Source organism: Sorex fumeus, unplaced genomic scaffold, assembly GCF_029834395.1.
Source record: "Sorex fumeus unplaced genomic scaffold, SorFum_2.1 ptg000013l, whole genome shotgun sequence".
In the NCBI taxonomy this organism is placed as follows: domain Eukaryota; kingdom Metazoa; phylum Chordata; class Mammalia; order Eulipotyphla; family Soricidae; genus Sorex; species Sorex fumeus.
The window spans coordinates 10,950,174-10,973,711 of NW_026606070.1; the positions used below are offsets into that span (position 1 = coordinate 10,950,174).

General features: G+C 44.0%; 1 protein-coding gene across 2 annotated transcripts in view; it reads left to right on the plus strand.

Annotated features, from left to right (window-relative positions):
- The first annotated feature begins 9,649 nt into the window (after nt 1-9,649).
- The window catches only part of CNOT6L (CCR4-NOT transcription complex subunit 6 like), a 111,051-nt gene continuing 97,162 nt past the window's right edge, over nt 9,650-23,538 (plus strand). Inside the window, exon 1 of one of the 2 annotated variants that reach the window (XM_056111132.1) lies at nt 9,650-9,925. Coding sequence is in view for 1 of the 2 variants with exons in the window: in XM_056111130.1 (XP_055967105.1) it covers nt 10,176-10,180 (5 nt within the window). In the remaining variant the exon portion in view is untranslated. Of the gene's footprint in view, nt 9,926-10,121; nt 10,181-23,538 lie in introns of those variants that run through there. The other variant, XM_056111130.1, reaches the window with a different exon arrangement.

Genomic DNA, 23,538 nt, shown 5'->3' on the forward strand with positions numbered 1-23,538 from the left:
TTATTTCTTGGTCAGATAAACAAACTGGACAGCCATGACTTTATGATCCTATAATGGACTGCAGGGCAAGAAAGGAAGCAATGTTCTAAAGATAGTAAAGTCAAAGAGAGAAGGAACTAGGTCCCTGATGACCATGAATGTGTCATATCAAATGTGAATCAACTACTTCCAGACTTAGATATGAGAAAAAGAAAGTTTATTTATCTAAGCTTGTTGTTATTCTGGTTTCGTTCACTAGTTGCTAATTGCTAGTAAATTAAGGTCACATGGAATGATTTGAGACGTGCTGTCATTAATTAACTAAGAAAATGTTCTCTGGGTATCATGTATCAGTCTGTGATGTACTAGGGATAAAAACAGAGTTTACAATCTGGGAAGTAAAAGATAAATGCATACTTCTACAGGTAATTACAATATACTGTGACATGCTTGTTCAGTATGTATATTCTAAAAAGATGTCTGACCAAAGACTGGAGCATAACTGTGCTTAGACTGCATTCACCCAGAGTGGGAAGCTTTTCTAGTTTATCACCACAAATGGGATAGATCTCCTTTTAAAGAGAATTCAAATAAGAATCATATTTCTTACTGAAATCTGGTTCAGCAATTTCCAGATTTATCTTAGCAGCAGTTAGCCTCTTTGCAAGAATGCCCAGGGGAAACAAGGCATTAACCTTGATGCTTTGGCTGTTGAGGTCTAACTCAAGTGAGTTTAGATGTAAAAGATAATTGAGTATTTAATGTAACCAAACACACAGTGGAATAGAGGTGGGTGCAGTCTACTGAAGTAGGGCTTTTAGACACAGCTTCACAGAGAAAGTGATGTTTGAGCTAAATCTTAAAGGATGATTTCATGAGGAGGACAAAATAGTAAAGAGAAAATAGCATATACAAAGACATCTGTCACTGTCACTGTCCTCCTGTTGTTTGCTTGAGCGGGCCCAGTAACGTCTCCATTGTGAGACTTGTTATTGTGTTTGGCCTATCGAATATGTCAAGGGGAGCTTGCCAGGCTTTGCCTTGTGGGCGAGATACTCTCAGTAGCTTGTCAGACTCTCCGAGAGGGGCGAAGGAATTGAACCCGGGTCGGTTGGGTTGGCCATGTGCAAGGCAAACGCCCTACCGCTGTGCTATCGCTCCGCAAAGACATCTAAGAGATTATTATAAACATCTAAGATATTAGATACCATTTTCCTGACTGATGAATGACAAAGTAATTAATTAAAGCGGGGTGAGAGTCAGAGAGAGCTCCAGGAGCTGAGCACATATGGTAGGTCTGGCTTGATCCCTGCTACTGCATGGTCCTAAGCAGCACTAGGGACAGTCCCTGTGTGTGTGTGTGCATGCACACACACACACACACACACACACACAGATAGCCCTTGAGTATTGACAGATATAGCCCTCAAACAAAAGAGGCCAGAGCAACAGTACTGTGGCACACTTGCCTTGCACAGGGCTGACGTGGGTTTGAGCCATACCATCTGATATGGTCCCCAGAGCCAGTGAGCCTACCAAGAGTGATCCTGGCCACAGCTTGGTGTGGCATTAATACACAGAAAACCCAAATAAACAAATAAGCAAACAAACAAACGAAAGTAGTGGGGAGGAGAAAGGTTATGATTAAGTAGTTGAATAAGGTGGGGTAAGAGGCAGATTATTATTATTATTATTGCTGTTATTATTTGGGGGCCATACCTGGAGGTGTGCAGGGCTTACTTCTGGGTCTGTGATCAGGGTTTATTCCTGGCAGTACTTTGGGGACCAAATGGGGTGCCAGAGATTGAACCTTGGTTAGCTGCATTCTGGGCAAGTGTTTAATCCACTCTACTATCTCTGGCCCCAGAAAAACAGTATGTGTGTATGTATGCATGTGTGTGTGTTTGTGTGCATGTGTGTATATATGCACCTTTGAAAGTTATGTTTTATTTCTAAATTATGAGAAGTCACTGAAAGAATTTACAGAATATGAAAGTGCAGAGTATGAATAAGTTATGTGTAATATGTGAGTAATGTGAACAGAGTAAGTTAGGAGGAAGCTTTATAACGATGTATTAATAGACCAAATTGAAAAAAAAAAGGCTGGCAAGAGGTGCCTGGTTGACTTAAGACATTGACAAAGAAATAGACTGTGTTACTAGGTCAAGTTGGTAGATCATGGTGAAGATGGGAAAGAAAAGTTAAGGATAATTTTGAGGATGCAATATTGGGTGACCATTCATGATTAACATAGTGGCATTACAGAGAGAGAGAGAGAGAGAGAGAGAGAGAGAGAGAGAGTATGTGTGTGTCTGTGGATTTAACTCAGATCCTCAACATGCAAGGCATGTGTTCTGTCACTGATCCACAACCCAGGCTCCACTGGAGCACTATTTTTTTGCTTTTGAGCCATACCCAGCTGTGCTCAGGGCTCACTTCTGGCTCCTGGCAGGGCTCAGGAGACCATACAGGGTGCTAAGGATCAAAGCTGGGCTGGATGCATGTTAGACAAGGGGTTTACTCACTGTACTGTCTTTCCAGCCCCCACAGCATCATTTTTTTTTAAATAAAAAGAGGCCAGGGACAGGTTTCAGAGGAAAGACAATGAGCCAATTTTTAGACGTACTGATGTTGACTCTTCAGACAGAAATTTCCAGAAAAAAATATGACAAATAGGACTGAATGGGTGGTAAGAATTCTGAATTGGAGTAGATGGGGCATTTATAAACATAAAGATGACAGTTAAAACTTGGGACAGAGACATAGCATAGCAGGTAAGGCCTTGCATGTAGCTGATCCAGGTTAAATCCCTGGCACCCATATGGTCCCCCAAGCATTGCTAGTAGTAATCCCTAATCATAGAGCCAGGTGTACCCTCACCCCTTTGCCTCTGCAATGGAAGATGAGAGTTAACACTTGTAGATCTAAGATGCAGAATGTCTATCACGCCAATATGAAAAACATGTGAACGGCTCAAAGAGGAAAAGGGATGTTACAGTTTTCATGCTAACAAACATCTTCTCAATAAACAGTGCCCAAAATTGTCACTGTTGTGATTTACTCTTTTAGGTTAAATTCGCATCTTTTAGCAACTGCCTGCTAAGAATACCATTGGGAGGAATTAAACAACATCATGTAATGAGAAAACTGAATTTGGTATCTGGAGATTAGTTTTTAACATTGGCTTTGCCTTTTATTGCTTGGGTGACGTTGAGCAGGTTATTTTGCTTTAGATTCTTCATATGGAAAATGAGGAAATAGGATCAGGTGACCTTTAACATTTTGTAGAATATGACTCAACCAATAAAGATGTTTTATTATAGTTTGTTCAGTCATTCTCAAACTTCTTAATCAATAGTTAACCTTCTAGGAAAGAATTTTCGTGCAGAAGTATAATGAATTTGTTAAGATGTTTGGGTTCAGAGGTCTAGCTTCACATTATTTCAGATGTTGAAGAGATTGTGCCTGTTCATTTAATGGCACCAGGTGAAAGGTGCAGCTGGTTTCCATCGATGATTGAAACCTGAGATGGTCACAACACTAGGACTTGCTTTCTATACCCCTCAGCACTGGGGACTGAACCCAGGGCCTCATGCATGTGAAGCAAGTGCTCTACTGCTGAGCTACAAATTGAGCCCTCCCCACACTCTCGTTTCTTTCTTGTGGGGGGAAAAGGGGGGCTTAAGAGGTGCTCATGGGCCCTAAGGGTCACTTCCAGTTTGGGTCCTTGGGGGCCATCAGGACCACACCCAGTGATGCTCAGGGCACCACATGGTGCTAGGACTCAAACTAGGTTCAACTGTAGACAGGAAGGTGCCTTTATCCCTGTAATATCTCTTTGGCCTCTCTACATTTGATCTCTGTGTGAAGGCTTCATTTGAAACAAGGCAGAATATGGCCACTCTCAAGAAACTCTTTTTCCTTCCTCTTTTATTGCTGATCACCACTACAGCAAAATAGTTATTCCCTGAAAGAATTTTAGGAAAAACTCTTCTTGCTTTAGCTTGAGTTTTATATTCCACTCTGTAGTCAAAATTGGGGGCTGCTTTTAAACTGCACACCATTAGAATCATCTGTGTCTAGCAGAAGCAGGAATGACTTCTCTAAATAGCAAAACATTGTTTTCTGGAATACAGAAAAATTATCAATAAAGTCTTTGGCTAGTATCTGAAACAGATAAAAAAAAGAGCCTTTCTAGGACCCTCAGTCTGGCCCCTTCTTTATATTCTGGATTTACAAATATACTTTGAAGGGTCCTTTTATACGCAACATTATAATAATGGATTCTTTGATTGGGTAGCATGCTGGGTGCCTGTAGACCTTTGCAAATTGAAGGATTAGATATTTATTGAATGTGGTGGTGCTTACTCAGTAGAACATTTCTGGAATATAGACAAGTTCTATACTGGAAAAGAGTGGTGCTAGAAAGAATGGTGTGGTGCTTAAGGAGTTGGGGTAGAGATTCTCAACATTTGGGGACTAATAGGGACTTGAGATGGGGAGTGTAAGAGAAGGCAGGACACCAAGATGAACTTCACTTTTCCATTATATCTAGGACGAATATAGGACATGCTACCTTTCTGTTTGTTTTTTGACCACATATAGTTGGGCTCAGGGCTTACTTCTAGCTCTGTGCTCAAGAATCACTTTTGGTGGTGTTCAAGGGCCCTATGTTGTGTCAAGGATTGAACTAGTGCCTGCTACATGCCAGGCAAGTGCCTTATCTGCTTTACTATCTTTCCAACCTTCATGGCATGTTATTGACGCTGGTGAAAAGTGTTTACCTTTGCCTAAGATAGTTGGGTGGTCCTTGGTGCCAGCCAAAGTTCCACAGGAAGAAATTAAGGGCAGGTTGACAGAATAAATTGATGGAATTAAAGAGGAACAGAGACAATGAGTTAAGTCATTTCATTTTCTGACAAATATACTGCTTGTTGGGGCTAGAGTGACAGTTCTATGAGCTGAGAGGATTTTGTTATTTTTTTTTTGTTGGATTTCTGTGCCACATCCAGCAGTATACAGGGCTTTCTTCCTAGTTCTGTGATCAGGGATCACCCATGGTGGGGCCTGGGGGACCATGTCGGGTGCCAGAGCTTGAACTTGGGTCAGCTGAGTGCAAAGCCAGCACCCCACTTGCTACTCTATCACTCTGACTCCAATCAGGTTTTGCATACATGAGCCCTGGGTTTGCTCCCCTGGCATTGACAGCCCCTTTAAGTACTGCTATGAGCAACCCTTGAGTACGAGCTGGGAATAGCCCCCGAGTACCACCTGATGTGGCCTGTAAGGGAAGAAAGATATATCTTCACACTCTTGGTTGATGGTACTTCCAAAAACATTAGAAATAAAGTTACAAGGGCCCAAAAGATACTGCAGTAGGCTGAACCTAGTTCTGATGGTCCCTAAGCACTGCCAGAAGTAATCCCCAAGCACAGAAATGGTAGTAGTACCCACACAATAAAATAATAATAACATTAAAAATATAGAGGGAGAAGAAAAGGAATAAAATGAGTATAAGAGTTGGGGATTAAGCTCAGAGGTAGAACACTTGACTTGGATCTATAAGGGTCTGGGTTTGATTCTTGTTCCATAAAAGAAAAAAAAAGAATAAGCCCAAGATAAAAAGATGAAGAGGTACGTAGTTCAGCAAAAGATAGAATATGTCAATGGGATATAGTTTGGAGGTCCATCAGGAGGTCTAGAATTAAAATTTCAAAATTATTTTCATTAATAGTTATTTGAAAGTTGTTTTAATATGAGGCAAATTACATTAAATTATACCTTATAATTTAAATATGACAATTTTATTAGTTACATTGCCATCAGTAGAAAATGTGCATTAATGTCCACAGCATTTAAATCTAATTCTTTTTCAGATAGCAATAAGTGTTCTTAAATAAAAACGTTTTAATCTTTGCCTTCAGAGCAAGCTTCTTAACAGAGTTTCAGAAAACAAAGGAACAAAATTATAAGGGATCTAGTAGGTTCAGCTACCTGTGACACCAACAGAAGAAAACATGAAGAGATCAGAAGACTTACTCTTTTCAAATATTAAATTGCCAACTTGGAAAAGCCATAAGTAGTGCTCACTAGACCATCACGTACTTTTTTTTTTTAATTGAGAAGGAATGAACAAATGTTGTAATACAAATAAATCTAAGTGTTGCTTCAGAACAAACTGTACCTTTATGGTGCTGTTGTTAAACCAATTTGATCAGAAAGCCAGAAGCTTTCAACGGAATAAATCACTTCTTCAAAGAGAGGGTTTCTACTGCATTATTGTTTTTAATCTCAACTAGAGAACCACAGTAGCTGAAAAACAGCAAAAATTCCCTTAGTGACAAAAGGTGGTTACTATTCTGTTGCAAACATTGATCTACCTTAAAACTGCTTTGTTTGAATGTCTTGAATTGTGTCTTCTGAGGGTGGTGTTTTTGAAATGCTCAAGATTGAACTTTTTGGCATTTGTACAGTGCCAACAATTTGAAACTTAAATTAAAATAAAATTTTATTTTAGGCACTGTCACTTACAATACTGTTAATGATAGGGGTTCATGCATGTTCCAGGACCACAGCCTCCACCACTGTCTCTCTCCTCCTCACCTCTGCTCCCTTCGGAAGCTCAGTTCTGTTACCTTTGGTCATGTCATTTCCTAAATGCTTTATTCCCCCTATCCTATATGGTAAAGGTAAAGGTAAAGGCCCTCCCGTTGATCGTCGATTTGCTCGAGCGGGCCCAGTAACGTCTCCATTGGAGACTTTGTTGTTACTGTGTCTGGCATATCGAATACTCTCTGTAGCTTGCCGGGCTCTCTGAGAGGGGCGGAGGAATCGAACTCGGGTCGGCCATGTTGGCCGCTTGTAAGGCAAACGCCCTACCCGCTGTGAGATGATTTTATATCTGTCCCTCTCCTAACTTCACTCAGCATGATACTTCACAGATCTATCCACATAGCATTGTATGATTTAGTCTTTTTTATAGCCTATATATTGATTTGAAAATGACTTCTTTAATCTTAGCCTTATAACAAATGAGAAAAATACTTTCTTGATTATAGTAATTCTTAGTTACACCTAAGTTATAAAAACACGGTTTTCCTTTTATGTGTCAATTCGTTTGCCATGGTATAAAGAGAACATTGCTGAGAGTAGATTTAAACTTAACCTGTATTCAACTAACCATTTTTTTTTAATAGAAAAGGTTACTCAGACCCAGTATTCTTACATTTGAATGTTCTGCTTTGGCTAAAATTTCACAGTCAACAATGAACTCCTGTATGGACACCTAATCTTTAGGACCTACAACCCGTCAGAGCTCTTTAAATATCTTCAAAGTCCCTCACACTAGTCTCTGCTGCTAGTCAGCTGAGAACCAGAATAACAGAGAATGGTTCAGGGAAACCAATGGTGCAGTATACCACTAGCCTTACTCACCTTTTGTCCCCCCCACCCCTTAATGCTCGACTACTTTTGTGTTACCTTTCATACTTTCATTTCTGGCTTGTTCTGTGAGAATTTCCTGTGTATGTGTCGGTTTCCTCTACAACAATTGTGAACACTTAAGAATCAGGACTACGCAGGCTTATCTTGGTGTCTCTGGAGCTAAACACAATATCTGGAACATAATACACCCCGCGTAGATGTTTGTTTATTGTATATGAATGAACATCTGGGCCATCTACATGACTGGGTTTGTGAGGAAGCTTACTTTTGTGAGCACGTCCCTCCTCTGATGCGTAATTTTTAGGTGTTTACTTTCCCATTTTCCTCAGCATTTGGTAGTATTTCTCCTTGGGGAGGAGTTGTTTGTGTGCCAAGGAGAATTGTTATGGCAAGACGCCATCAAGGCAGGTTTACTATTCTGGGCTCCTGAAGTGACTTGTTTTGCTTTGCTGCTTACGCAAAAGAACTAATTATTCATTATGTCAACCTTTACACAAGATGGTTGGGAGACCGAGTGTGGGACTTCTTCCAGGATGGAAGGCCATTTTGACAACTCTTGCAGGAACTGGTTAGGATGTGGTGTTGCTAGGGAGGAAAAGGGAAACTTAACCAAGTCTTCTGGCAGGGAGGGTTTCTAAGTCCCCGAGGGGCGGGGGGGGGGGCTTCACTCGCCCACTCCTCCAGGTGATAAAGATGAAAGTGGCAATTGTCCTGCAGAGGTGAAGAGAACCTCAGTGCTGACTGGAGGGCGGTTTTGCATTTTCTCCCAGGCGAACCGACTGGCCTTTCACATTTAATGAGGGCCTGAGAGGAACTGCAGCGAACACAAGATGTTCAACTGGTGCCCCCCCCCCCCGCCCCCCACCCCGGCTCCACCCCAGCCGGGGGGATCAGACTCCTGGCTGCGAACGGCACCTGTGGAAGGTGGCTGGCGAGCAGCGGGGCTGGAACCACGCTTTGAGCGCGACCCTGAACCCGTGCGAAACCGAGGGCGCGGGGGTTCTGCTTCTAGAACCCGGCCTCCAGTGTCGGGCTGCCGGGCGGGCGGTGAGAGCTGGGGGGTCGGGCCTCCCGCCCCCGTGAGAGCCAAATGAAACCCCCCCGCGGCTCCCGCTTCAGCTCTCCACAAGCGTTCCTACTTCCTCGTCAGCAGTTGGATGTCTCGGCGCCGCCAACCCCGGGCGACGTCGCTCGACATATCGCGAGGAGGGGCTGGGCGAAACTTAGAAAACCCAACCGGGCCCGGTGAGCAATGAAAAGCGTCGCGGGTGCCCCTCATTGGCCTCTCACGACACAACGGACAGAGAGCTACACGTTCCGTGTGTGTGTATGTGTGTGAGAGAAGCCCACCACGGCGACGCACGAGGACGCCGGGAAACGCTTCCTCTCCGGGCCCCTTCGCCTCACCTGGCGCCTCTTTTGAGCCACCCCGAGCCGCGCCGTCAGGCCACTTCCGGCGAGCGTGAAGTAAACAGCTCCCGGGGCCGCCCGCTCTCCTTCCCGTCGCGGGTGGGGGGTGGGGGGCTGGTGGGCGGCCCGGAGCAGCGCAACCCCCCGCCGAGCCCCGGGAGCGAGCAGAGCGCCGAGGCCGCGGGAGAACCCGGGAAAGACCCTTGGCCGCCGCGCGCGCACGCGCCCCGCCGCCGCCGGCCGCTCGGAGCCGCGGCGGCGGCGGCGGCGGCAGGCCGGGGAGGGGGCGGGGCCGAGACGCGGCCGCCCGGGGAAGGGGCGGGGCCGAGGCGCGGCGCCGGAGCCCCGCCCCCGCCCCGCCCCCGCGCCCTCGGCGTCGGGCCGTGACGGACTCCCGCCAGCCCCTCCACGTCAATCAAGCCGCCCTCCTTCGCGCACTCTCTGCACCTTGTTATTAATCTCAATCCCGGTATCTCGCGGGCGCCTCTTCCCCCGGCCTCCGGGGGTGTGAACGCGGTGCGAGCGAGCGCGGGGGCCCCGAAAGCTGGCGTCTCGGGGCGGCAGCCTTGGCCTCGGCAGCGGCAGGCGCAGCAGCCACCCCCGCCGCGGCGGCAGCCCCAGCGCCAGCAGGCCAAGGCCAAGGCCAGGCTCGGCGCGGCTCGCGGAGTCATAGCCGCGGCTCGGGCGGCGGCTGCGGGGGCGCCGCTTCCTCCGGCGGGGGCCTGCACGTCGGCGGCCGCGGCCGCGGGGCCTCGCTCGAGCGCCCCGGCTCCCGGTCCCCGCAGCCCGCAGGCGGGGCGGCCCGCGGCCCCCCTCCTCCCGGCCCGCCGGCCGTCCTCTTCCCGTTGCCGCCCGCCGTCCTCCTCGCCGCCTTCGCCGTGCCCCCGGCAGCCCGGCCCGGCCCGCCCGCCCCGCGTCCCCTCCGGCCGGCGCCGCTCCCCCCGGCGGGCTGCCTGCATGTCTTTGCTGCCCTCAGCCCCGCCGCCACCGCCGCCGCCGCCTCCCCCGCCGCCGCAGCCCCAACAGCAGCAGCAGCCGCCGCCCCGCCGCCGCCGCCGCCGCCGCCGCCCGGAGCCCGGCGCGCTGGATGCAGGTGAGGAGGGGGCCGGCCGCGGGCGCGGGCGCGGGGCGCGGGGCGCGGGGCGCGGGGCTCGGCGTTGGCGCCGGCGGCCGCCTGCTCCGGAGCGCGGCAGCTGGGGCCCGGGTGCGCGCGCGCGCGCGCCGCGGTGTGCGTGTGAGTCTGTGTCTGTGTGTGTGTCTGTGTGTGTGTCTCGGTGTGTGTGTGTGGCGCCCCTGCCGCGGGGAAATGGCTGCTGCTGCTCCTTCTGGGCCCGAGGAAGAGAATGAGGTAGCGGGGAGCAGGGGGGTTGGGGAGGGGGCGAGGTGGGCGAGGGCCGGGGTGCACGCGAGCGCGCGCATGGGTGTGTGTGTGTGTGTGTGTGTGTGTGTATGTGGGGGGGGGGCCCGCTCGGTGGCGGCGGCGGCGCCACCGCCGAAGGTTCCAGGGTGTGTGGGTGGCGGGGTTTGGGGGGTCCGGGGCGCGGGGCAAGGGGGGGGGCCGCCCCCGCCTTTGTGGCCCAGGCGCCGGCGCCTCGCAGGTGAGCCGTGGCGGGGGGGGGCGGGTGGTCGCGCGCGGGGCCGAGTGGGTGGGGGGCGCCCCGGTCGCCCGCGGGGGGCCGCGGCAGGAAGCGCGCCCGGCCTGCAGCGCGGCCTAACCGCCTCGGCGCCCGCCCCCTCGCGGCCCCCTCTCGCCCGGGGACGCGGGGCCCCGCGCGGGCCCTGGGCACGGCCGCGGGCCTGGGCAGGTGAGGGGCGGGGGCGGGCCGCGCCGCTGGCGGTGGCCGCGGCCGCCTCCGCGGCTCCCCCCTCCTCCCCGACCCCCCATCCCCGCGTTGGGGGACGCCGAGACCGAGCGGGGCCGGTTCGCCGCCTCCCCCGGGGCCCGGGCCGCGCGCGGGCCAGTGGACGGCGCGGCGCGGCCCGGAGCCCGCCCGTTCTTCTTCCTCCCCGGCCGCCGCTCCCGGGGAGGCCGGGCGGGGCGTGGGTTTTTCTGTTTGGCTGCAGCAGCGACGCGCGCTCGTGGAGAAGATGTAGGCATTGGTTTCCCGGCCGAGGGGCCGAGGGATTCGGGGTGGGGGTGGGGGTGGGGGCAGAGACGGGAGCTGGCGGCGGCCGGTGGCGCTGCTGGGGTCGGCGCGGCGCGGCGCGGGGGGCTGGAGCCGGGCTGCTCCTGCCTCCTGGGGGAGAGGCGCGGACTCGCCGAGCGGGCCCGGAGGAAGAGGAAGTTGCTGGAGCTGTCATCCTCGCGCTCGGCCGGCCGCCTGGCGACGGAGCCCGGGCGCCCCGGTGCCTGGTTTAGGGAGTTGGGCTGAGCCCGGAGCCGTTTGGACACGTCGGAGGCGGCGATTGCCTCGACTTCCACCTCATTGTCCATCTAGGTCCGGCGCTTCCAGACACACGCACACACACACAGACGCACGCACACACACACTCTTGCCCCTTCGTTCTCCAAAACCCCGATCTAACAGCCTCTATTGTCTGCTCGGTGGGCACTTCTGCAAGCGCTCTTGGAGAGCGGGCCCAGCCAGGGACAGCTCGGAGAAAGGCCGATGCGCTTGCTTGTTGCTTGCTCCTAGGCTCAGCGTTTGCAGGGAGCCAGTCCGTGGGATTGGGGTGATTATTTGTTGTCGCTCGGACTTCTTTCCTTGTGCTTCTCGTTGGAGCACATCTGGCTGTGTTTGGGATAAGTCATGCTACAGATTCGATCCTGACGTGTAGGCCAGGTTCTGCTCATGGCCAGATATTGCTCTTTCTCTCTTCTTTCTTTCTTTCTTTCTTTCTTTCTTTCTTTCTTTCTTTCTTTCTTTCTTTCTGTTCATCTCACAAAGAAATCTTCCTGGATGCGTATTGGGAAGTGGGAGAAGAAGAATAGGAGGAATGGAGGTTTTTTTTTTTTTTCCCCCTATGACTGCTACTGGAAAAACAACAGATGTGGTTAACAAGGTCTTGTTCTACAGACCTCAGAACTTCTTCGGTACCATTTTTCTTAGCTGTTTGACCTTAGGCAAGGTACCTGTTATTTGTAAACCTCTAGTTTTTTCATTTGTAACAAGGAGATAAATCAGTTATAGGAAGCTCGTTGTGAGGTTAGAATGAGAAAACAAAGATTTGGTATATAGTAGACACTTAAGTAGATATTAGGTTTTCTTCCTGCAGGCCTGACTGTGGACACTAAAAATAATAAGTGTACAGATACTCAGTTACTAGGAGTAGTGTTACGTAACTAAGTTAAAAACCAAGATAATAGTGTTTCTCAGGTTTGGGGAGTTAGGTTAGATCACCCCTCATTCCCACTTAACCTAAGAGCATTTCAGTCATTTGATAAGCTATAGTTTATGAGAAATTTCAATTTAGTGTAATTCAGAAGCTCTCCCCCCTAGGAATAAGACTTATTAAAGTGTATTAGTGTTGGAGGCTATGTGGTCTTAATTTTTCAGAATAATTTTTAGTATGCTATTTCTCAATTTTATTACTCTTTTTTTTAAATGAGTGTTTGCTCTGTAGCCTTGGGAAAAAAATTTAAAGCTCTAGATAGCCCATGTATGTTCCACAAGTATTAGAAGGAGCGAGGGAACCAGGGTTTACTTTGTATAGATCCACAAAGTAGATCTACAAAAACTGCCATATAATTTATTTGATTTATGCTGGTAAGATTCTGGTAAATAAAACTCGAAATATAGTCTGGTTCACAGCAGATATCCTCTGTCAGCTTTCAGTAATTTTTTGTGTGGAGAATATTCTAATGCCTAATGTGCCACTCATTTAACTTGAAACCTGTTGTAGAAAAATGAATGGTATGGTGATAAAGGTAAGGGCAACAGAGAGGTTAGGTTTATGTTTTATAAATAGAGGCAGGGTGTAGAGAATGTGAGATGAGTTTAGTTGGTTTAAGTTTTTAATGTATCTGTTTGCTAATGCCAGGTTTCCCAGTTAGAGCTCATGTTTTATTATTTGTTGTTAGTTAGCAGTGTTAGTTAGAAACAAAAGCCTAGGGCTGGAGAGAAAGTATTCGGATAAGCCCTGACCTTGCACACAGCAGACCTGGGTTTGATCCCTCTGCACCACAGTCCCCAGAGCACTGCCAGGAGTGATGCCTGACAGCACCTCTGAGTGTGGCCCCAAAACAAAACCCTGGTAAACTACTAAACTTTCAACACATTTGTGATTGGACGGTTTGATTAGAAAGCTAAGTATATATATGCTAAGTGTGTATATTATAGTATGTGTGCATCAACAGTGAATAGAATTATCTGCCAGATGATTGCATTTAAGGAATAGTTATTTAAAATTAAAAAAATCTTTAAGAACTATTTGAAAGAATGAAATTAATTTTGCTCTGAATTAGGTATTTTCATTAGACGTTTTAAATAACTGTTTAAAAAAACGCTTTATAATTTCTGATTTGGGAAAACTGAGGAACACATTGCTAGAGCAATAGCACAGTGGGTAGGGTGTTTGCCTTGCAAGCAACCGACTCGGGTTCGATTCTTTTGCCCCTCTCGGAGAGCACGGCAAGCTACTGAGAGTATCCTGCCCGCATGGCAAATCCTGGCAAAGCTACCTGTGAGGTATTCGATATGCCAAACAGTAACAAGAAGTCTCACAATGGAGATGTTACTGGTGCCCGCTTGAGTAAATCAATGAACAATGGGAGGACAGTGCTACAGTCAGGAAAATAAATGATGTTGAAGTAACATATTAAAATATTTGGACATGATGGAGGAATCGCACATACTATAGTTCATACTTTAAGCTAGATGAATTTTGTTACAACATTCAAAGATGGAAAACTATTTGGGTTTTAAAATTAAATGTTACTTAAATGGGCTTAAAATAATTTTCCAAAAATATCTCTTATAAATGCCTTTAATTAGAAGGAATTGAAATACTTAAAACTCTGTGCATGTATTACTTTGGAAAATGCTAATTAGGGTAATAACCCCAAAATTTCAGTAGCTTAATACATTTAAGTTTATATTTTACATGCCTGATAGTCTGATGCAGGTGCTACTGGTTAACAACTGATGTTTTATTAATTTTTGGTAGTTCTAGGGGTTGAATCCAGGGCCTGACATGTGAGGCAAGTGCTCTACAACTGAGCTATATGCCAGCACCTGTGTTTTTGGTCTGTGTAATAGTGAGCTCCATATATCCAGTGGCTCTGTTCCTTAGGACTTTGGAGTCCTGCCGATTTCCCATAGGCCATTTCTTTCTTAAGAACCCCTAGACGTAACGATAAGCATTTCCCACACTTGTCAGAAATTTTCACAGATTTTTATTTGAATGCAAGGAAATGGGGAAATTGTCACTAAACAGTTTGGGGGGGGGGTTTCATGATATTATCATAGGTGGTTTAAGATACTTATGAAATTATGTCTTGAAGGTGAATCTAATGCTTTCATTAAATTTTTTTTTTTTTTACACAGAGTAATAATGGGGATGGATGGGAAAGAAGGGAAGGAGGAGCCATCTTCTATGAGGGGTTTGAACGACACATTAACTTCAGCTGTTTGGAGATAAAATTTGTACACAGAACATTACAATTGGATTTTATAACTGTTAGTGGATCTGTATCATCCAGTCAGATTGTCATTTTGGTTTTCGAGATTCTGACTGAATTCTCTTTGTATTTTGAAATCTTTTAGTTTTGACTCTGGGATAGAGTTTTAGTAGAAACACTTTTTTGTTTTTGGGCCACACCTGGCAGTGCACAGGAATTATTCCTGTCTATGTCCAGACTTTACTTCTCAGGCTCAGGGGACCATAAGGGATGTCAGGGATTGAACCTGGGTCTGCTGAATGCAAGGCAAGCACCGTATCTGTTCTACTATCTCTCTTGCCCCTCACCAGAAGCACATTTTTGAATCTTCTTCTTCTTTTTTTTTGATGGGATAGAGTATTATTATTACTTTAAACTTGAAAGAAATCTGTAGATGGACCTTGTTTTATTGTTTGCTGTCACAGTTTTTGTAATTCTAAAGACTTTGAAGTTAATATGTGAGCCTTAGACTCAGAAAGAACAATAAAATCATCAAGTAAACAAGGGTTTAATTATTAACTAGAGCTCATGTCTCAAGAAAATACTATAACACTTGTGACTGGAGAGCTAGCTCAAAGAGCTTCGTGCATGCTGTGTGCAGATTCCATCCCCAGGACTGTCCGGGGAGATCACTGAGCACAGCAAGGAATAACCTCGGAACTGGGCTGGGTGCAGTGTAAATACAAACACACACACACACTGAGAGAAAATACTAGTGTCTTTTAAGTAAACTTATCAACGCTAAACCTTTAATACATTAAGAAATTATGTTACTCTGAATGACTTAAATTTTCTTTAGTAAAAGGCGAAAGATTTATACTATCGGAAGAGAAGGATTGGAATGATAGGACAGTGGGTAGGGCGTTTGCCCTGCATGCGGTCAACCTGGCCGACCCAGGTTTGATTCCTTCACCCCTCTCGGAGAGCCCGGCAAGCTACTGAGAGTATCTCGCCCGCACGGCAAAGCCTGGCAAGCTCCCCGTGACGTATTCGATATGCCAAACACAGTAACAAGCCTCACGATGGAGACGTTACTGGGCCCGCTCAAGCAAATCGATGAACAACGGGAGGACAGTGACTTAAATTTTATTAAAATCAAAAAAATATGCAGACTCTTATTTTTAAGTTTGTTTTTGTTTTGGGGCCACACCTGTGCTCCGGGCTTACTCCTGACTGTGCTCAGGGATCACTCTTGGCAGGACTTGGGAACCATATGGGATACAGCGGATCGAACCCTGAGTCCACCCGTGGCAAATGCCCTACCCTCTGTACTGGTGCTCCAGCCCTCAGATGACTTTTATTTTAATGAAATCAGAATTTAGTCTTTCCTTGTCTAGAATTATTGTAATTTTAAACCTCAGTTCTGTGCCCACACTTCCTGCTTTTTACTCTGAATATCTGTCTAGGAATCGGGGGAGTTTTAATTTTTATATACATACGTGCATATAGATGCACACCTGTGTAATTCACCAAAAAGAGAATTTTTAAGTCTGTGATTGACTTCTTGGTAAATAGTTCTGTTTGCATTTTGAGTGTTAGAAGGTTTGGGGGGCCTGCTCTGTACCCCTTATTATACTCTATTCTAAAGACAGAAATGAAAGAGGTAGAAATAACCGTTGTGGGACTTAAATAGCTTATGAATAAGGGAGGCTGAAGGCAATTTAAAATAATAAATGAACAAGTCCGAATCATTATAGTAAACTATTTACAGACTTTCAAAAAAGGAGTAGCAAAATAGCATAGTAGGTGCGTCAGGGACTGCTTTAAGACTTTTTTTTTCTTTTGAAATACTTTGTAATACTGAAGTAGTTCATTTAAAGGATGTAACCACTAGTGATTCATATATTCACAGTTCTGTAGTCACCACATTTTTAGAATATTTTAATCATGTGAAATATAAATCCTATATTGCATCAAGAGTTACCTCTCAGTCTCCCTTACTCTTAGTTCTATCCAGCCTGTCACTTACTATACATTTATTCTGGACATAACCATACAAATGGAATCTTGGTGTAATATGGAGTCTCTAATCATAGAGCTTTTTCAGTTAGTTTCAAGGTTCATGGTTTATCGTGTAATAATACCAACTTTATTTTTTGTGGCTGAATAATATCCTATAGTAATTCTGCATATTGTTTTTCTTTCAGCTGATGGACATTTGGGTCATTTGTACTTTTTTAGCTCTTGTAAACAATTCTGTGAATATTCAAGTTCTGTGTGTGTGTGTGTGTGTGTGTGTGTATTTTTAGTTCTCATGTGGAATGGAATTGCTGGATCATATGGTGATTCTCTGTTTAAGCTCTGGTGACATTCCAGATTGTTTTCCAAAGCATTCTTACTGTATCACATCCTCACCAGCAGTATATGAGGTTCTTTATTTCCTTGTCAATATTTATTATGATGCCATTTTGATCATAGACCTTTCAGTGGGTGTTAAGTAGTATCTTATTGTGATTTTGATTTCCATTTCCTTGATGGATAGTGCTGTTGGAACCATTTTATTGAGAGGTGTATCATTTATTGAGAGATAAGTGTTTCGATATTTTGCACATTATAAACTTTTTTGGGGATCTGGTTCAACATCTTAAAGTACTTGTCTAGCAAGTACAGACTGTGAACTTAACCTCAGAGTTCATCTTGACAGCCATACTACACTATTGGATTTCCAGTGAGTGAAAACCTAACTTAATTTTTTATTATTAAGGTTTCAGAGCCCTTTGTGCATGTAAATACAAGTTCCCTTTCCACATACATAATTTGCAGACAGTTGTTTCTTATTCATTGTCTTTTATCTTACCTCTTTTTGTTCTTTGAAGAAAAGTTTTGAATTTTGGGGTCTGTTTTTTTCTTTAGTTTCTTTGTGCTTTTGTTGTCATATCAGAGATACCATTGTTTACTCTAAAAATTTACTCTTCTTTGTCCAAGGCGTTATGGTTTGAGCAGTCATGCTTAGGTCTTTGGGCCATTTTGAGTTAAATTCTTCTATATGTGGCCTGATGTAGGGTATCTAAAATTCTTTGCATATGGCTATGCAGTTGTCCCACTCATGTGATTGGTTAAAAAGACTATTCTTTCCCATTAAATTGTTTTGTTAAGAAATCACCTGTGGAAAGAGGGGTGGGAGATAGTACAGTGGAGGGGGTACTTACCTTGAATGTGGCTGACCCTGGTTTGTTCCCCAGTACCTCACATGTTTCCTTAAGTTTGCCAAGAAACTTAAGTTTCCTTAAGTTTCCCTGAGCATAGAGCCAGGAGAACATCTGAGCACTGCTGGGTGTGGTCCCCCTACCCCTGAAAAAAATCACCTGTAAATGTGAGGGCTCATTTCTGGACTTTAAATTTTAATCCATTGAAGTATTTGATAGCTTTATATTGTCTTGTTAATTGTGACTTTGCCATTTGAGAATCGAGTCATCTTTTCTTTTTCAATTTTTTTTTTTTTTTTTTTTTTTTTTTTGCTGTTTGGGGTCTCTTGTATTATTAGATGAATTTTAGGATCAACTCAGTTTCCTCAAAGAAACCTGCTGGGATTCTGATAAAATTGTGTTAAATCTATAGGCAAATTTGGAAGTGTTGCCTTGCATTTTAACAATATTGTTCTTATTCAGGAACAGAGGATGCTTCAGTTTATTTAGGTCTTTTTTTTTTCCCACAGTGTAATTGTTTTTATTTTTTCTTCAGAAACAGTATGTTTTACACTAATTTTGTTTCATTTATCTGTAAATATGTTTGTAGATTCTTTGCTATTGTAAATAGAAGTGGTTCATTAATTTCCCTTTTAGGTTTATAACAACTGTATAAAATAAAAACGCAGTTCGTTTTGGTATACTAGACTTATATCCTGCAACGTTTTGAGCTTGTTCTAGTAGTTTTTTTAATTTGAAAGTGGATTGTCTAGGATTTTCTTTATCTCAGTTTTTCACCTACTGTTACTGTTCTAATCCGGGTGCATTTCTTTCTTCTTCCTTTTTGTTTTTTAACCTGACTAAAATCTCTAGAACCTTTGTCTCCCTTTTGATCCATATACATATTTGGAGGGTCTTGAGTCTTAAGATTTATCTGAATAATTGAGATTCCTCTTTGTATACTTCAGTTTTAAATCCCCTCCCCCCACTTCCTTTTGTTATGTTGTTGGGATAACTAGGGGTTATACACACTTGGTTTTGGTGGTTCCGCGCCTTCTTGTGGTGCTCACCTAAGTTTATGTAGAGCTTATAGATTTTAGTTGTACTTGCTAGGTGTCCATCACTTTAGTTATGGTGCTCGAGCCGTTTTGGTTGTGTTGCTCTCTGGGTGTGCATACACACTTTCTGGTACACACTTTACTGTAGCAGCAGGAATAGCTTTGGTAGTGCTCCCAGGATTGACTGTGGCCTCATGCCTGCAAGGCAGTTACTCTTCCTCTGACTGTCTTGGGCTCCTAATTTAGATTTCTTAAACTGATACATAATTTACTGAAAAAAAAGTGTTTAGCAATAACTGTGGAATTTCTTGTTTGGAAGCTCTAGATTCAAGGGAACATTAAAAGTAGAATACTAAATCTTAAGTACTTCTAGTAGAATTAAAAAGAAGGGAACAAACCATTTTGATATTAAGGGTGTGGTTAATGAAGAATTCTGTGTTTATTCTGATGCATTTTGAACTTGACTTTCAAGTTTATTTTTCCCAAAGCATTTTAGCAAAAATGATTTTGTGTTTGTAATTTTCCTTTATACTTAAATGTTTACTTAAAATATTTTTAGGAAATAAAAACGCAGTTGGTTTTGGTATACTAGACTTATATCCTGCAACGTTTTGAGCTTGTTCTAGTAGTTTTTTTTAATTTTTAAGTGGATTGTCTAGGATTTTCTTTATCTCAGTTTTTCACCTACTGTTACTATTCTAATCCGGGTGCATTTCTTTCTTTTTCCTTTTTGTTTTGGTGTGGCCCCAAAACAAAAACAAACTTAAAAATAAGAGTCTGCATATTTTTTTAATTTTAATAAAATTTAAGTCACTGTCACTGTCCTCCCGTTGTTCATACAGTAAGGCTGTTACCCTTTGTTTAATTATGTTTTCATGCAGCTACTTTCTGACAGAATGCTTTGAAAACATTCCTCCTCAGATTATGAATCCCAAAAGTTAAAATAACTGAGTTTAGTGAAGAATCTTCCTGTTCACAAGGCAGAGTCAGAAAGTGTTGATGGCTTTGTTTGCGTTTTTTTGGTAGCAATATTATTACTTTGAAGTTTTTTAGTCTACTTTTCTCACTATGGATAAAATTTATTTCTATTTTGTTTTTTAAAGGAAACATTTTACTTTGCTGTGCGAGAAAGTCATCGTCTGAATGCCTGGTAATTTTGGGCTTTCATATTTTCATTTATTACAATAGAAATTAGTGACAACTTGGTGACACAAAATTGAAGTTACAACAGTTAATCTTTTTATATTTATCTTTTGCAGAGAATATTTTCTGTAATTTTATAGTTAGGATTTTCTCTTTCTAAATTATTTAAATAGGTTCCGTAAATGAGTAATATGGATTAGACTTATGTAATATCCGTTAATAGGAAAATAGAAATAAATTTACGATATACCAGTATTTCCCCCCTTCCCTTCTCTCCCCCCCCATTTTTTTTTTTGGGTCACACCCGGCAATGCACAGGGGTCACTCCTGGCTCTGCACTCAGGAATTATCCCTGGCGGTGCTTGAAGGACCATAATGGATGCTGGGAATCGAATCTGGGTCGGCCGCGTGCAAGGCAAACGCCCTACCCGCTGTGCTATCTCTCCAGCCCCTTCTCTCCCCCTTATTTTTCCTACTGTCATTGTGAACACCAGGGCTCTCATGTGGTTGTGATGCTCCAACACTTGATTGTGGTATTCGCAGAGCTCATGCAGTTTAGTTGTGGTACATGCACATTCTTTGTTTTAAGTGCTTGCAAGGGTCGCACACTTTTTTCTTTTTTGCTTTTTGGGTCACATCCGGCAATGCGCAGGGGTTACTCACGCACTCAGGTATTACTCCTGGCGGTGCTCAGGGGATCATATGGGATGCTGGGAATCGAACCCGGGTTGGCCGCGTGCAAGGCAAAAACGCTGTACCCGCTGTGCTATCACTCCAGCCCCCACACACTTTTTATAGTGCTTGCTGAGGTCACACACTTTCATTGTGAACACACTTGGCTTTCTTGTACCTGAGATAACACAAATCTGCCAGGATTCCACTCAGCATGTGAGGTGATGCTGGGGAATGAATTTGTGACCCCCTGTCTGGAAAACTGGCATTCCACCAGTGATCCACATCCTCAGGCCTTAGGATATACCAGATTTGTTATTTTCTGTGCAGACTTTGTTGATATAAATATATATATATATATCTTGCTATATGATCATAATCACTGTCACTGTCCTCCTGTTGTTCATCGATTTGCTCGAGCGGGCCCAGTTATGTCTCCATAAGGATACTTGTTACTGTGTTTGGCGTATTGAATACATCACAGGTAGCTTGCCAGGCTTTGCCATGCGGGCGAGATACTATCTGTAGCTTGCCGGGCTCTCAGAGAGGGGCGGAGGAGTCGAACCCGGCTCGGCCAGGCTGGCTGCGTGCAAGGCAAATGCCCTACCGCTGTGCTATTGCTCCAGGGCGTTTGCCTGGCACGCAGCCAACATGATCATAATATTTTTAAACAAAATTTGAAAAGGGACAGGGTATCTGCTAGATTCAGACTCAGTTCAGCCTTCTGTAGCAGTTACATATAAAATTATGTAATAGTATATTGTGAATCATATATAGAGTTTTTGCCTTGAAATAGTACAAGATTTGAATTACTGAAAGTATTTCTTACCTATTGATGAATACTTTTTCATCAAGAAATTGAACCGATATTTTTTTGACTACTGAGTCCAGTATCTGTTGATCACTAAGCACAGCAAAAGCCATCCTCTTCCTTTCAATCCTCCGTCACTTCTGTTGAAATGTTAAATGTAAATCCCCCAAAATTCTGTGAATTAGTGAAGTTTTTGTTTTATAGCTTGTTAAAGAACACGAATCTGGTTGTGACTCTAGTTGTGGAACACATGTCTTTCCATATGTGTGAACTTGGGTTTGAATCCCAGCAATGCTGGATGTAATCCTGTGGCCTGTGACTGTGCCAGAGGTGGCCCTGGTGGCCACCACCCTCTTTCCTCCCCAGACCTTGAGGTTTGGATCCTTTTTAGCTCTTGGCAATCTCACTTGTGTCCTTCTTTGTATAATAGGGAAATAGTAATAGTTATTAATGGGGTTGTTATAAATATTAAAACTGCTTAGAATTGTGTGTAGCATATCTATGGTAAAAAAATAACCTGCGAACTGAGAAATTGAAGATGCTAACTATGACTGTTTTTTATTAGGAGACATTCAAGCTAAATGTTGATAAATACTTAAAACAGTAGGGTCTGGAGCAGTAGTATAGAGGGGTCGCGCTCCTGCCTTACATGCGGTCTATTTGGATTCAATCCCTGGTCTCCTATAGGGTCCCATGTCTGCCAGGAGAGATCCCTGAGCACAATTCCAGAAGTAAGCCCAGCACACTGCTGTGTGTGGCTCCAAAACAAAACCCCAAAACAAAACCTAGTATCTGTTTGACTCCAAAATACCTTGTGAAGCTTGATTAAATAGCAAGCAAATGAAAGCAGAATATGCTAATTGACAACAATATGGTGCAGTAACATACAGAATATATAGAAGTTTGTAGTCTACAGAGAGGAAGAAGTTGATTTCACCTTATAGTCAGGAGAAGGAAGGAAAAGAAGAGTGAATATACCATCCTACTTGCTTGTCTCTCAGAGTTCATTTTACACTGCTGAAATTCCCTTTTTATTATCCTTCAGTAATAAGAAGTTACTTATTTTGGTTGCTTACCGTGTACCAAGTTAGCTGTTGTCAAATTACTTTTTTTTTTTGATCACTCCCTGTGATGCTCAGGGCTTGGCTGTATGCCAAAGGATCACCCCTTGAAGTCCTTGGTGGACCATATGTGGTTTCGAAATATTGAACCTGGGTTAACCACATGCAAGGTAAGCACTTTAACTGCTGTCTCTCCAGCCTAGCAAATTCTTTATGTCAAGTTCCATGTATATTTTTGACTTTATGTGTAACATAAGAGTTGTGTCCTCTTTTTAAAATTTTTTTGTAGCTTTAAAAAATGTACAACCATTTATTGCTGGCAAACTAAACTGGTTTGCTAACCCCCATGTAAAGACATTTATATAAATTAACTTCTGGCTAGAATTCTGGCAAAGTAGTATTATTAATTTTTATTTTTATTGAGGAGAATAAAAGCTGAAATTTGGAGAGGCAAATTTGATTAGCCACAAAGTAATTGACAGAGCTTGAGTTTAGATTCTGATCAGATGATTTCTGAAATCTGTGTACTTTCTAGGATATTCTTTTACTTAAAGCTTAAAATGGAGATTTGAGGGTTTCATCGTTTATTATTTCTCTCTTTTGAACTATAGCCTCGCTAGACAGACTGACTGATATCTGCAGTACTTTGTGCTTTATGACCTCACTCTTTTCTTTTCTTTTCTTTTCACCTTAGGTGCTCCCTATTTTGGGAAACCTTGCTTGACTTGGTATTTCTAGTTTTTGCTTTATGTTCTTTCTCTGTTTTCCCCTGTGCATTCTTTCCTAACATTTACCACATTGTTTTACTAACCTGGATTAATGTTTCTGCTTTTTATTCTGTTTCCTTTGCGGTGCTAGGGACTGAGAACGTAGGCTCTCACATATTTTGGGGATGTGCTCTGCTGCAGAGTCATATCCCTGACCCAAGAGTATGGTGTTGTTTTGGGGTGAGGGTTGGTGGTTGGGGCATGGCATTGTCTCCAGGAGGCGCTCAAGGAACCCCGTGGTCCAGGAGATGGAACTTGTGCCTCCTACATGCAGACATGCACTCAGTCTTTTGAACTTCTCTCCGATCCCAAGTATGAATAGGTTTCTGAGGCCAGAAATATCTAATCTTTCTAGCTCAAGCATTTGACAGCATGGATTTTATACAGTATTTGCTAAATATTTAGATGTTAGCAAATGTTTGCTAAAGACCGAATAATCAAGTGGTATACAAACTGTAAAAATAACATCA